Consider the following 15,145-nt stretch of genomic DNA (forward strand, 5'->3'; position numbering starts at 1 on the left):
GCATCAGCCTGCAGACTGAAAGGTCCCAGGTTCGATTCCGGTCAAAGGGCATGTACCTTGGTTGCGGGCACATCCCCAGTAGGGGATATGCAAGAGGCAGCTGATTGATGTTTCTCTCTCATCGATGTTTCTGACTCTCTATCCCTCTCTCTTCCTTTCTGTAAAAATTCAATAAAATATATTAAAAGAGAGAGAGAAAATTAAGGGGCGGGGGGGAGAGAGAGAGAGAAAAACATCAATGAGGGGAGAGAATCAGGGATCGGCTGCCTCCTGCACGCCCCCTGCTGGAGATGGAGCCCGCAACCCGGGCGTGTGCCCTGACGGGGAATCAAACAGTGGCCTCCTGGCTCCTAGGTTGACGCTCAGCCTCGGAGCCACATCCCCCTGGGCGTGCTGCAGGTTTCTCCAGGCCCCGGACCCGCTGGCAGGGCTCCGGCCGCTTCTCAAACGGAAGGGCCCGTCCAGCCGACGGCCGGTGCGCAGTCTGCGTTTTTATATCAGATGGCACCGGTCCGGCCCCGGCGTGTGTCTCCGCGCTGGAAATTACCTTCTGGAAAGGGGCTGTTGACTCCGCTTCCTTCCAAACGAACAGCGCTCAGATTTTCCAAGCTCGGCTTGCAGCAGGCATCCGGGAACTGGGGGTTGGGGGGGGCGGGGCGGGCAGGTTCTCCGGGAATGCCACTCCCCGGGTGGCCTCAGAAACCTGTGGGGTCCCGTCTCACCTGTCGGGCCCAACCCCCCAGGCCACCTGCTGATGCGTCCTTTTTATTGTTTATCTTGGTGAGTCCTCACCTGCGGATTTTTTCCATTGATCTCTTTGGAGAGAGTGGAAGAGACGGGGGTGGGGGGGGGGGAGAGAGAGAGAGAGAGGCGCACTTTGATTGGTTCCCTCCCGCACAAGCCCCAAGCAGGGCCGGGCCTGGAGCCTGCCACTGAGGTACAGGCCCTTGAACCCGAGCCAAACCTGCAACCCTTCAGTCTGTGCCCAACGCTCACTATCCACTGAGCCAAACCAGCCAGGCTGTGCATCCTTTTTAAGAATATCAAAGCTCTCCCGCGACAGCCTGTTGTGAGCCCTGAACGCAATAAAAATGTAAAAATGTAAAAAAATAAGATGAAATGAAATAAAAGCAGCCCTGGCTGGTTTGGCCAGTGGTTAGAACATCCACCTGCAGACCCAAGGGTCTCGCGGGTTCGATTCCCGGTCAAGGGCACGTACGATAACCTGAATCGCAGGTGTCCCAGCCCCGGGAGGGGGCGTGTGCGGGAGACAGCCCATCGATGTGCCTCTCTCAGGTCGATGTTTCGCTCTCTCTCCCCCTCCTTCCTCCTCCCTCCCTTCCACTCCCTCTAGAAATCAGTGGAAAACACGGTTCTCGGGTGAGGATGAGAAATCATGGTGATGATAATAATAATAATAATAATACAATAAAAGCAGTCATGCAGAGGGCCTGAGAGGAAGCCAGCAATAAGACCCTCACTGTCACCAGGATGGGTTTATTTCCCGTCTCTTCTCGAAGCGTCCACGGCCCCAGGGCATCGCCCGCCGGCCCAGGCCCAGGCCCAGCCGGGATCCATTCGGACCAGGAGAAACAGAGCTCAGAGAGAGAGGCAGCCACCGCCGCCCCAGCCCCAGGCCCGGCCCGTTACCACGCACTGCTTCTCTTTCTCTCTCCAACGACGACGGTTCCTTCCAGTTTGCAAATCTAAAACGAGGGGTGCCCTTCCAGCTGTCCCCCAAACGGGGACGCAGGCCGGGGGGCCATGGGCCCCGCCTGGGAAACGGGCCGTGCACACGCACACACATTCTCTGTGGCTGCGGAACTGCCCGAAATTGGTTTCAGATGGCTCCCCCCATCCACCAGCGTTGTGTTCCCAGACTGAGATAATAAAGATCTCTTTTAAAGAGGCTTTTTTTTTTTTTTTTAACTCTCTTTTCCACCGGAGGCAGGTTTCCAACCGCCTTCCTGCAGGCCTGCTTCTTGGAGAGAGAGATGTTTGTGCTGCCGAGGCGCCCCACCCCCACCCACCCACCGCGCACCGGGGCCCCCGGAGGAGGAGGGAGGGGGAGACCCGGGGGGGGGGGAGGGAGGGAGGGAGGAGGCCCCGGCTCAGGCACTTGCCACCTGGCCTGCCCCGCCTCTGTCTGGACAGGTGGGCCCTGCACCGTCTGCCTCCCGCGCCCGCCGGCCCCTCTCCTGCACCTCCCGGCCCAGACGGGAACCTGCTAGGGGCTTCAACCTGGGGGGACCCGCTGGTTTTAGGCCTACCCTGGGGACACCCCCCTCTCCCCCAGCCAGGCCACTTAAAAGTCCTACATGAGGCCTTGTTTTGCAATACTAATTTGAATATATATATATATTATTTGTTTGTTTGATTTTTAGAGAGAGAGAGCAAGGGAGAGGGAGAGGGAGAGAAACATCAATGAGGAGAGAGAATCACGCATCGGCTGCTGCCTGCACGCCCCCTCCTGGGGATGGAGCCGCAACATGGACACGCATGCACCCTGACCTCCTGGTTCTTGGGTTGACACTCAGCCACTGAGCCGCACCGGCCGGGCGGGTCGAACCTGTTTGAAAACTGCCCCCCCCCACCGTGCCCACCAGGAGGGAGACCCCAGAGCGAGGCTCTCCACCCGCCCGCCGTCAGCAGCCCCGGGCCTTTTCCGTGCAGGTGCTGCTGTTCCACGACCAGAACTACGGGATCCACTACGAGTACACCGTCCCCGTGAACGCCACGGCCGAGAACCGGAGCGAGCCCGAGAGGCCCCCGGACTCTCTGTTCCTCTGGACGCACAGCGGCTGGGAGGGGTGCAGCGTGCAGTGCGGCGGCGGTGAGCGCGCGCCCGGGCCCGCGGGTGCGGGCTTGGTTAAGGGAAGGAGACGTGGGTGCCGGGCCCTCTGTGGTCGGGGCACGGAGAGGGACAGGCCGGGCACCTCGCCAGTGTTTGTTCCTTCCAGAGAGGAAGGGAGAGAGAGAGAGAGAGAGAGAGAGAGAGAGAGAGAGAGAGAGAGAGAAACATCGATGAGAGAGAGGAGCATGGATCGGCTGCCCCCCTGCACGCCCCCTACTGGGGATCAAGGTCATAACCTCGGCATGTGCCCTGTCCCGGAATCAACCCGTGACCTCCTGGTTCCTGGGTCCACGGCTCAACCACGGAGCCACGCCAGCCAGCCAGCCAGCCAGCGGCTGCCTCTTTCTGGTCCTAGTCTAGAATTTTCCTCCTGCCCGCGTCTTGCACACCCTCCTGGCTGAGTTTATAGTCCTGCCCAGAGGCCCCTCCACAGCGGGACCTCCCTCCCCTCCGGGGCGGCAGCCACAGCCAATCAGCCCCCCGTGTGCCGGTTTCCAGGGGAACGCAGGACCGTCGTGTCCTGCACGCGCATCGTGAACAAGACCACGACGCTGGTGAATGACAGCGACTGCCCCGCGGCCAGCCGCCCCGAGCCCCAGGTCCGGAGGTGCAACTCACACCCCTGCCAGGCACGGTAAGGAGCCGGGGTCTGCGGGGCCGAGCCTCCGGGGCGGGGCGGAGGAAGCAGCCGGTCCAGGCCGCCCCGGGCCACCTCCCTGGCTGCTGAGGGGTCTGTGCGCGCTGGAAACACTGGTCTCTAGCTGCTGAGCCGGAACTGGGACGGACATGGACAATCCGTAGGCCGGGGTGGCTCAGTGGTAGAGCGTCGACCCATGAACCAGGAGGTCAGGGTTCGATTCCCGGTCAGGGCACATGTCCGGGTTTCAGGCTCGATCTTCAGGAGGCAGCCGATGCATGATTTTCTCTCATCATCGATGTTCCTTTCTCTCTCTCTCTCTCCCTCCCTCCCTCTCTCCCTCTCTCCCTCTCTCCCTCTCTCCCTCTCTCCCTCTCTCCCCCTGCCTCTTCCTCTCTGAAATCAATAAAAACAGGTTTGTTGTTTTCTAAAATAAAACGAGTTTTATGGTCCATCACCCCGAGTGACAGCGAGACCCATAACCATACGGGTTTTCTGTCTAGCAACACTGTCCTTCCAGTATCGAGGCTTTAGAGAAGTATTTGTAAACATGTGAGCGTTTTCGCCCCGTCGGCAGGACTTAGTGGTTGAACGTCGACCTGTGAACCAGGAGGGCACGGTTCCATTCCTGGGTTTCCAGGCCGATCCCCACTAGGGGGCATGCAGGAGGCAGCCCATCGATGTTTCTCTCTCTCCCTCCCTCTCCCTTCCTCTCTCTCAAAAATCAATAACCTGTATTTTAAGCGAAGGAAGCCAGAAACAAAACGGATCTCCTTCCCTTCCGCGCGGAGGGCTCCTGGGCCTGGTTTCTGCAGCTCGTTCGCTATTAAAACGATTAACAAATCATTATTTCCAATTGCGAGCGGTTACGGGATTCCTTATCGCCTCTCGTGCCAAGACGCGTGTGCGGTTTTCTCTGACCGTGAGTCAGCCGGGGCCGTCCAGAGCGCCTGCACAGGCCTGGACCGGCTCCCCGCCCCGGGCCCAGCAGGCCCCTCGGGGCTGAGCCGCCGAACCCCCGCTCCGTGACTGATTGGGGAGTTAATGGACACTGATTATTGCCTTTCCGCTTCCTGCTGTTCCCCGGGGGAGCATCTGTCCAGCATCTGCTGCGACACCACGTGCTCGGGATGCCTGAATGATTCCGGGACGGGGACGGAGGGGCACGGACGCTCTATGGGGTGTGTGTCCTGTTGTGGGGTTTTATAGGAACTCCCAGCGGTTCCCGTAGCCCGCGGTGCGAATGCGCAGTGTCTCTCCCACGTGCCGGAGCTGAGCTCTGCAATGACCTTCATAGCCCGCCGCCCCGGTGAGACCAGCCCCGAGGAGGAGGCGGGTGGCTCTGTGGATCCAGCACTGTCCCAGGGACCAAGGGTTCGATTCCCGGTCAGGGCACATGCTCTGGTTGTGGGCTCCATCCCCAGTAGGGGAGGCGTGCAGGAAGCAGCCGGTCCATGTTTCTCTCTCCCTCTCCCTTCTTCTCTGACATCAATAAAAATATTTATATATTGTATATATTGATTTTTTACAGAGAGGAAGAGAGAGGGATAGAGAGTTAGAAACATCGATGAGAGAGAAACACCCATCAGCTGCTTCCTGCACACCTCCTACTGGGGATATGCCCGTGACCAAGGTACATGCCCTTGGCCGGAATCGAACCCGGGACCCTTCAGTCCTCAGGCCGACGCTCTACCCACTGAGCCAAACCGGTTGGTTTCGGCAATAAAAATATTTTTTTAAAAAGAAATTAGCAGCTAAGTTGGCGGATTGGGGGTGCAGAACCCGGGCTGTGATGTGAGGGGCCTGCGAAGGCCTGGGCTGGTCCGGAAGGGGGTGCTTAGATGATAGCATGCCGGCCTGGAGGAGAACAAAGGGCTTAATGAGCACCAGCAGGCGCCCCCCGCCCCCCCCCCCCCCGCCCCGCGGCCCAGCCCACACAGCGGGGCAGGTGAAGCCAGGCCAGCAGCCCGCCCTGCACGCCTGCCTCGGCTCAGCCTGGCTCAGCACTCTGCCTGCCGAAAGGAGAGGTTCCCAGGGGCTCCCCAGAACCAGAGGGAGCCAGCTCAGCCTCTCGGGGGGGGGGGGGGGGGGGGGCGGGGCAGTGTGCAGGGGGACGGGCCGAGGGGACTGGGAGGCACAGACGCCGGGCTCCCAGAGGGACCAGCCAGGGAGCCGGCTGCCCGCCCCGAGCCCACCCGCCCTGGGAGGCTTGGCACGCCGCTTTACGAGCAGGCAGCTCGCAGTTCTGCCTGCTCCCACCCAGGACTGCCTTTTAATACATTTTTACTGATGTCAGAGAGGAAGGGAGAGGGAGAGAGAGAGAGAAACATCCATGAGGAGAGAGAGTCATGGACCGGCTGCCTCCTGCACGCTCCCTACTGGGGACCGAGCCTGCCACCCGGGGCATGTGCCCTACCGGGAATCGAACCGTCCCCTCCTGGTTCACCACGGAGCCACGCCGGCCGGGCCACGACTAGCTTTAGTGACAGCCTCACGTTCGGCCCTGAACCCCGCCTGCCAAGGACAGGCCGTCCACTCTCTCTAAAAATCAATGGACAGTGTCCTCGGGTGACAGAGTCCCTGAGAGCTCCCTGCTCCGCCTCCTCCTGCGCCCGCAACCCCGGGTCCCCCTGTCCGGGCAGGGCCTCCCCTCACCGTGGGAGGCCGGCCCCCGGAGCCCCCGCCCGGCCTCCCCTCACCGTCCCTCCCCCCGCAGGTGGGCGGCCGGCCCCCGGAGCCCCCGCCCGGCCTCCCCTCACCGTCCCTCCCCCCGCAGGTGGGCGGCCGGCCCCCGGAGCCCCCGCCCGGCCTCCCCTCACCGTCTCTCCCCCGCAGGTGGGTGGCCGGCCCCTGGAGCCCCTGCTCGGCCACCTGCGAGAAGGGCTCACAGCGGCGGGAGGTGACCTGCGTGCACCAGCTGCAGAACGGCTCCCACGTCACCACGCGGCCCCTGTACTGCCAGGGCGCCCGGCCCGCCGCCGCGCAGAGCTGCGAGGGCCAGGACTGCCTGTCCATCTGGGAAGCGTCCGAGTGGTCACAGGTGGGTGCCTCCGGCCCGGTCCTCGCCGGCCCCCAAATCAACTCACATGCTCCTGAGTCCCTCCCCGATAGCAGCGAGGCCAGAAACACGGGAAACGTGTTACTGATAACGGGTAGGCGTTTTTAAAAAAACAATATACCACAGTGCTCTTAGGTCCCCTTTCCTGTGGACATTCTCACGGAGATATAGATGGCTGGACAGATGAATAGAGGTAGACAAATAGATAAATAAATAGATACATAGAAAGATACATAGATAGATACAAAGATAAATACATAGGTGGATATATAAATACATAGATACTTGGCTACATAGTTGATACATAAACACATGGATAGATACATAAGTACATAGATAATGGGTATATAGTTATGTGAGTACATACATAAATACATAGGCATATACATAGATACATAGACACATATATACACGCATAGATAGATATATAGACAGATAGACATATACATAGATGCATAGGTGGATATGTAGATGGATACATAGACATATCGATAGATACATAAATACCTACATATTGTAGATACATAGACATACAGATAGATACATAGATACATACATACCTACATAGATAGATACATAGACATACAGATAGAGACATAGATACATACATAGATAGATACATAGACATACAGATAGATACATAGATACATACATACCTACATAGATAGATACATAGACATACAGATAGAGACATAGATACATAGGTAGATCGTAGATGGATACACAGACACACCCTAGAGGGATACACAGACGTGCAGCCTGCCTTCCACACCCGGGGGCACGTTTGACCTTGGTGTCAGCTTGGGAAGGGGTTCCAGGCTCTCCCTCACCCTGAGGCCGGCGGTGCTGCTCGTGCCCCTGCCGCGTCCTCTCCGGGGACCGCGTCTCCGAGGCCTCCCGTCCGCCCCGCGGGCTCGGCTCCGATGGTTTGGCCGTAAGAACGGCAGCTCGGCCGGTGCAGGGCCAGCCTCCCCCGTTCCCCGCGAGAGGCGTTCTAGGAAAGTCAGAGGGCTCCGTCCGGCCAAGACGCTGTGCAGCGCGGAAAGTATTTTTAAAGCCCCTTCCTGCTGCCAAACAGTTGGAATGACTCTGAATCGGAGAGCCGTCCGCCGGTTCCTAATGAATGAGAAGTCTGCCCGGGCCGTCCTAACGCGGAGCCGGCTCTCCGACCGGCCTTGTCGCGCGCCCATGGAGAGACCTGCGCGTTAACCGCCCTTTACGAGGCCTTCAGAAAGGAAGACCGTTTAAATCGTCTTAAAATATGTTTGTGCTGATTTCAAAGCGGCGGGGAGAGGGAGAGAGAGAGAGAGAGAAACATCCATGAGGAGAGAGAATCACGGATCGGCTGCCTCCCGCACGCCCCCTACTGGGGATGGAGCACACAACCCGGGCCTGTGCCCTGACCGGGAATCAAACCGTGACCTCCTGGTTCCTAGGTCGACACGCAACCCCTGAGCCACACGCCTGCCAGACCAGGAGCTTAAACATTTTGCTTGTTTTTTTTTTTTTTTTTAATTTTATTTACATGGACTTAGGTGTGTACGTTTAGCCTCCCAGGGACCTTTTTCGGGGAGGGGGGTACTCACTGCAGGGGTAGGGGCAGGTAGTGAGTGGTCACTCTCCCCTCCCCCCGCCTCCCAGGAGCCAGAAGGCCTTAGTCACCTGGGTCTTGATTCAAACAAGATTTATACTTGAATCAGATCAAAACCATAAATTTTCTATTTGGGGTTTTTTGTTTTTTTTTTCTTATATGGAAGAAACACGCATGCCTCTTTCCCCAAATACCCCAGCCCGACACTATCAGCTGTCAGCATCGGATTCATTCACCAGCCCCCTCCGGGGGCGCGTGAGCCAGCGGAGACAGATTTATAGCGGCGTCTCCGTCCGCCTATGTGCCCCGTCACGCCCAGGCCTCCTCCCCAAACCGCATCCGCACCCACCGGCCCCCTGGGCTCAGCCCAGGCCTGAGCCCAGTGCTTCTTTCCCTCTTATTTCTCTTTAAATGTCTTTGTACTGATGTCAGAGAGGAAGGGAGAGGGAGAGAGAGAGAAACATCCATGAGGAGAGGGAATGATGGACCGGCTGCCTCCTGCACGCCCCCTACTGGGGATGGAGCCCACAAACCCGGGCCTGTGCCCTGACTGGGATGTTTCTATCATCTCTCCCTCTCCCTCTCCCTTCCTCTCTGACATCAATTAAAAAAAAAAAAATGTATATTAAGGCCGGAGAGGAGCATGAATGGAGCAAAATGGCGTTATCATGTGCAGCTTATAAAAATATGCAAAGAAATGATAGCAGCTGTGGAAGTCCATTTTGAGAAGGTTTCTGTACAACTTTTGAAAATTTTAAATTGGGGAAAAACAAACAAAAAAAGGTAACTTTTGTGATTCCCACCACCACCACCAGTTAAACTAATACCAGGATGCTCAATGTATACAACGCCCTTTGCTGTGCTGGGCACTGCAGAGGACTCAGAACTGAGCAAAGACGGGGGCCAGCCTGCTGACGCGTCAGTTCTGGTGCTGTCTTTGAGCAGATTCAGAAGACAAACATATAAGAACTAATACAGTGATTTCAAAGCATGCTATAATATATATATATATATATTAAAAGAGGAAGCCTGGGCCCCGTCCCTGCACCCTCAGCAGGGCCGGCCCCGGCGGGGCCCCCGGGCGTCGGGGCGCCCCGGCCTCAGCGCCCGCCGCCGCCTGTCTCGCAGTGCTCCGCCAGCTGCGGCCCGGGCACGCAGAAGCGCACGGTGACCTGCACCAACTCCCAGGGCAAGTGCGACGCGTCCACGCGGCCCCGCGCGGAGGAGCCCTGCGAGGACTACTCCGGCTGCTACGCCTGGAGGACCGGCGACTGGTCCACGGTGAGCCGGCGGCCCCCGCGCCCCCTCCGCCCGCCACGTCCGCCGGACGGTCCGCCCGCGCCCCCTCCGCCCGCCACGTCCGCCGGACGGTCCGCCCCCTCCGCCCGCCACGTCCGCCGGCGGCCCCCGCGCCCCCTCCGCCCGCGCCCCCTCCGCCCGCCACGTCCGCCGGACGGTCCGCCCCCTCCGCCCGCCACGTCCGCCGCCGGCGGCCCCCGCGCGGCCAGGGAAACCCGCTCCCGGTCCAAAAGCTGCGCCCGCCGGCGCCCCCATTGGTCAGTCCCTTTCCCGGCTCGAGCTGGTGGCTTCCCGCAGTCCTGCCCCACAACTGTCACCAGTGCTTTTATTTATTCACATATGAATGTATGTATGTATGCATTTATTTTTTTTAAATATATTTTATTGATTTCTCACAGAGAGGAAGAGAGAGGGATGGAGAGTTAGAAACATCGATGAGAGAGAATCATTGATCAGCTGCCTCTTGCACACACCCCACTGGGGATGCGCCCGCAACCCAGGTACATGCCCTCAATCGGAATCCAACCCGGGTCCATTCAGTCCGCAGGCCGACGCTCTATCCACTGAGCCAAACCGGTCCCGGCTGTATGTATGTATTTGTTATTGATGCCAGAGAGGAGGGGAGTGGGGGCTCTGTGTGAGTGCGGGGGGGCGGGGGGATGTCTCAGATAGCATCTGCCGCCTGCCTCCAGCCCGGGCCAGGTCGGGGGATTTCCAGCATTGCTTAATTAAACCTGCCGGCTCAGGTCCCAACAGCTTCCGAGGCCCGTGGCGCCCATGCCAAGTTGGGGGCGATCTGTCACACAGCCTCTGACATTTCCCCAGGCACAGGAGAAGTTCCGTTAGGGGTGTTCTCTCTCCCCATTTCTCTCTCTCCCCTCTCCCTCCTTCCCTCTCCCCACCTCCCTCCCTCCCTCTCTCTCTCTCTCTCCCATTCTTTGTTACCCACACCTGCCCCAGGCAGACTGGCCCCTCCGAGAATGGCCCAGTGGCCCCGTTGGGGTGATGCTGGACTGTGAGGGTCCACCTCGCATCCTGTCACACTCACCGGGTCCCCTGCCCCCCCGGAGCCCGGGACCCCGGCTCACGCGCACACAGCCGCAACACGCCTGCAGCCAGTCCCTCCCCCGAGACTCCTACCACCTCCTTCGCGAATTCTCCAAGCATCCCTCCGGGACCTGGGGTTCTGTATAGTCGTGACTTTACAGGCGGGAGGGACGGAGGGTGCCTGTCCTCAGGGTCTGGCCTCCTGAGAGGACAAAGACCTGGTCCCTCCCGGCTGGGGGTGTGTGGCGGGAGGAGTGGGGGCCTCAGGGTGTGGGGGGCCCGTCTCTCAGGCCCTGAGGCTCACATTCCGCCCCCGGAGACGCCATTCACATATTTGGTGCATGTCTATAGATTCGTGCTGAACCGCTAAGCCACGCTGGCTGGGCAGCAGCTATTTTATTTCAATAAAATAAAAATTCGCACACAGGTAGGGTCCCTAGGCCTGGCCCGCAGTCAGGGCCGATCGGAGCCTTCCTTCCTTCTGGCTGCCGGCCGGGGCCTTCCTTCGTTCCACTCCGCCCCCTGGTGGTCAGCACACATCATAGCGAGCGGTCAAACTCCCGGTCGAACTCCCAAAGGGACACTGCCTCTCAGCCTTTTATATCTATAGGTTTCTGTAGAGAGATTGCTTTCCTATGGAGCTCGCACCCCAAGGGTCTTTGGCGCCCCCTCCTGGCAGGTCACCAGGCCTGTGGCTGGGGAGGGAGCGGGAGGGGCTTGCCCCAGGCAGGGCAGGAGCCGCTGGGGCGGATTCGGGGCCTCTCCCTGCCGCTCAGTTTCCTGTGTCTGGGGAGCCCAGTGACATGCGCCTGTGACGAGCGACAGGGAAGGAGGGCTTCAGACAAGACCAGATCCGCTCCCCTGTCTTTTATAGACGCGTCTGCTGGCGCTTTAAAAACCTGAGAGGCGGCGCCCCTCCTGTGCTCGGGGCTAAGCCGATGCTATCAGGCCTCCTGGTGGGCGGCCACTAGCAGTTTGATTGAAGCCTAGGCCGGTGGGGTGGGGGTGAGGGGTGGGAGCGGAGATGGAATTCCTTGTCTGTGCCTGTCGTCCTTCCTGTGGGGGCTCAGAGGCCGTGCACAAGCAGGCACACACCTGTCGGGAGCCGTGTCTGAGGTCAGGGCCGCCTGGCTGAGCTGCCGCCACAGGGGCAGTGGGTCAGTGCTGGCCACACCTGCCTGCAGAGGCCGGGCCCGGCCGCCTGGGAGCCTCAGCAATAGGCCCGGGGTCAGCCTGCAGCCCCGTCCTCCGCTCCTGGCCCCGTGCCTGCTTTTGCTCATAACCACAGTGCTGCTCGCCCTCGCCGGTGTGGCTCAGTGGATAGAGCGTCAGCCTGCAGGGTGAAGGTCCCCGGATTTGATTCCGGCCAAGGGCACATGCCCGGGTTGCAGGCTGGATCCCCAGGAGGGGGGTGTGCAGGAGGCAGCCAGTGCCCTCTTGTACGTACCCACACCTGGGGTCGATCGAGTCTGCAGCCCGGGCATGGGCCCCGACCGGGAATTGAACCCGGTTCGTAGGTGGAAGCTGAGTTTGACGATGGCCCTCGATCCTTTCTAGGGAGACACCCTGTCAGTGTTGCACTTGGTTTTAATAGCCCCGCAGGATCGAGGCCTCGCCTGGTTTCTCAGAGGCCCGGCAACCGGGCCCACAAAAGACACCGGAACCCTCGCGGGCACGGGCACCCCCGGCCAGGAGGTGCCTCAGCCAGGCCCATGCCCGGCTGGCAGGGCCCGGCCCCCCGGTGGCAGGGGGCGCCATGGGGGTGAGGCAGGCATGGTTAGGGCGGCTTCTTGGTTAGCCAGTGCAGTCAGGCTCCTAGGGGCTTGGAAGCCCTGCCGCCACCTGCCCCGCGCCCCTCCGAGAAGGGCCCGGGGAGATGCCGAGCGGCCGCCCTGTGCCCGCAGTGCTCCTCCACGTGCGGGAAGGGGCTGCAGTCCCGCGTGGTGCAGTGCATGCACAAGGTCACCGGGCGCCACGGCAGCGAGTGCCCCGCCCTCGCCAAGCCCGCCGCCTACCGGCAGTGCCACCTGGAGGTGTGCAACGACAAGATCAACGTGAACACCATCACCTCGCCGCGCCTGGGTGAGTGCCCGCCCCCTCCCCGCGCCCCTCCGCCGGCGAGTCCCACTGGGGGCGGGGGGAGGGCCAGGAGCCGGGAGGCGCCCTCCTTGGTCTCACCTGAGCCCTGGCGATGGACACGGTCACCTCGGAGCAGACCGGAGGCGGAATGTCATCCGCGCCATGAGAAAGCCGGCTGCTAACTTCCGCCTGACACCCGCGGACCCCCCGCCGACCCCTGGGGAGCTGGAGGGACTCCTCCCGATGGTTTAGGGTTCCTGCATGGAGCGGGGCAAAGGGGGGCGCTTTCTCCTGCAAACGCAGGCTGCGGGGTGTCATGGGTGAGCCCCCGAGGACGTGCACACGGCTGCTCCTCAGCTGTGGCGGTTTGTCCCTCGTTCAGCGGGACCTTCTGTGTGAGCAGCGCGGTCCCTCGGGCTCCCAGCTCGGCCGGCCGCGGGCACGGCCCGGGCCGCAGGGTGCAGGGTGAGACACACTGAACGGTGCTCCGGCGGCGCCTGCAGAGTCCCTGTTCATCCAGACAGAAGTCCCCGGCCCACATCCCTCCTGCCGCCTGGCCGGGCGCCGGAAGGAAGGGCGTTGCTATGTGGCTGCACTGGGAGGGGGAGGGGAGGGTGTGCGAGCTCATAGAGGTGCACCCCAGGCTGCTGCATGCACAAGCTCCCCGGGGTCCCCAGGCATGTCCTTCAGGCACCTCCTCCCTGCAGAGCTAGGACCCTGGAGGCGACTCAGGCCCCTTGCTTATACTGTGACCTTGTGCTGTGACCTTGTCTTGCGCTGTGACCTTGTCTTGCGCTGTGACCTTGCATTGTGACCTTGTGTTGTGACCTTGCGCTGTGACCTTTGTGCTGTGACCTTGCGCCGTGACCTTGCCTTGCGCTGTGACCTTGCATTGTGACCTTGCGCTGTGACCTTGCCTTGTGCTATGACCTTGCATTGTGACCTTTCACTCTGACCTTTTGCTGTGACCTTGCGTTGTGACCTTGTGCTGTGACCTTTTGCTGTGACCTTGCGCTGTGACCTGTGTGCTGTGACCTTGCGCCGTGACCTTGCCTTGCGCTATGACCTTGCATTGTGACCTTTCACTCTGACCTTTTGCTGTGACCTTGCGTTGTGACCTTATGCTGTGACCTTTTGCTGTGACCTTGCGCTGTGACCTGTGTGCTGTGACCTTGCGCCGTGACCTTGTCTTGCGCTATGACCTTGCTTTGTGACCTTGCCTTGTGACCTTGTGCTGTGACCTTGCGTTGTACCTTGTGCTATGACCTTGCATTGTGACCTTTCACTCTGACCTTTTGCTGTGACCTTACATTGTGACCTTTTGCTGTGACCTTTCACTGTGACCTCGCGCTGTGACCTTGCGCTGTGACCTTGCGCTCTGTGGGCCCTTTGATCCTCAGCGCCCGTGTCCTCGTGTTCCATAAATGCCCGTGGTGACGAGGTCTCCTGCCACAAGGTAACAGTGCGCCCCACTCCGCTCAGAAGCTGGGGAGCAGTGCCCCAGCCCGGGGAGGCAGCCAGACCACCAGGCTGGGCCACGTGGCCACGCTGGGCCCAGGGGTGTGTCCCCGTAGAAGCAGGCAGCAGCCACAGTGTCCCCGGCCGGGCCACGCCTCCTCCGTCTCGGCCAGGCGCCACCTGTAACCCCCAGGCCTCTCCGCCCGCTGTCCCCGCAGCCGCCCTGACCTACAAGTGCACGCGGGACCAGTGGACGGTGTACTGCCGGGTCATCCGGGAGAAGAACCTGTGCCAGGACATGCGGTGGTACCAGCGCTGCTGCCAGACCTGCAGGGACTTCTACGCCAGCAAGATGCGCCGGCCGCTGCCCCCGCCCTCGCCGAGCTCATGACAGGCGCTCCCCGGTCCCGCCACACCGCGGTGCGAGGCCTCCGGTTCCTGACCCCAGGGCCTGCCGAGCACACCGCCCCCCGGAGGGCACAGCAGTCCGGCAGCCAGGACCCCCCGGAGCACAGCGCCCTCGTCCCCGCAGAACTCCGCGTGGACCTGACCTCTGCCCTGAGTGCTTTTATTCTTAATATATTGTTCAGAGCCACTGGGTGGCTTTCCACAGGAAGGGGGGAAAGTAGGCCTGAACCACAGGATCGGCACCATCTCGAAGGTTCCCCGGACCTCCACGGGGGCACCTCTGACCGCCGACAGCCGAGCCAGACAGACGTCTCCCGACGGCAGGATTCCCGGGGCTTCGCGTGTCACCGGGCGGGCTGGCCAGAGCGAGGCCCGGACGCCGAATCGGGCTTCGTTCGGGTGGAGGGACCGAGGCCGTCTGCCCGGCCCTGAGAGCAGGCTCTCCGGACCCAGGGCCTGGCCCGGGGGCGTCCCTCTGCGAGGCTGGGTCTGCGTGGACCCATGGGAGACCACGGCCACGTCGCACTGCAGCCGCTGTGTCGGAGAGAAGATTCCGGAAGGGTTAGGCCTGGGAGATCCCACTGTCAGATCTCTGCTGTCCGCCCGGGGAAACGGAGGACCCTCTCTTGCAGGCGCTGCGAGCAGCTCTGGGGCGGCTTCCCGGCAGCCGGGGGCGCTCAGGACAGTTTGTCAGGGCCGTGGGGCTTCCCTCTG

General features: G+C 60.9%; 1 protein-coding gene across 1 annotated transcript in view; it reads left to right on the forward strand.

Annotated features, from left to right (window-relative positions):
- ADAMTS17 (ADAM metallopeptidase with thrombospondin type 1 motif 17) overlaps window positions 1-14,737 on the forward strand; it is a 62,959-nt gene extending 48,222 nt beyond the window's left edge. Inside the window, 6 exon segments of the mRNA XM_084869052.1 lie at window positions 2,674-2,833; window positions 3,353-3,488; window positions 6,327-6,531; window positions 9,269-9,421; window positions 12,391-12,568; window positions 14,242-14,737. Coding sequence (XP_084725178.1) covers window positions 2,674-2,833; window positions 3,353-3,488; window positions 6,327-6,531; window positions 9,269-9,421; window positions 12,391-12,568; window positions 14,242-14,414 — 1,005 coding nt within the window. The 3' untranslated portion in view covers window positions 14,415-14,737.
- Window positions 14,738-15,145: the final 408 nt, after the last annotated feature.

Source organism: Pipistrellus hanaki, assembly GCF_964339955.1.
Source record: "Pipistrellus hanaki genome assembly, chromosome: 21".
NCBI lineage: Eukaryota > Metazoa > Chordata > Mammalia > Chiroptera > Vespertilionidae > Pipistrellus > Pipistrellus hanaki.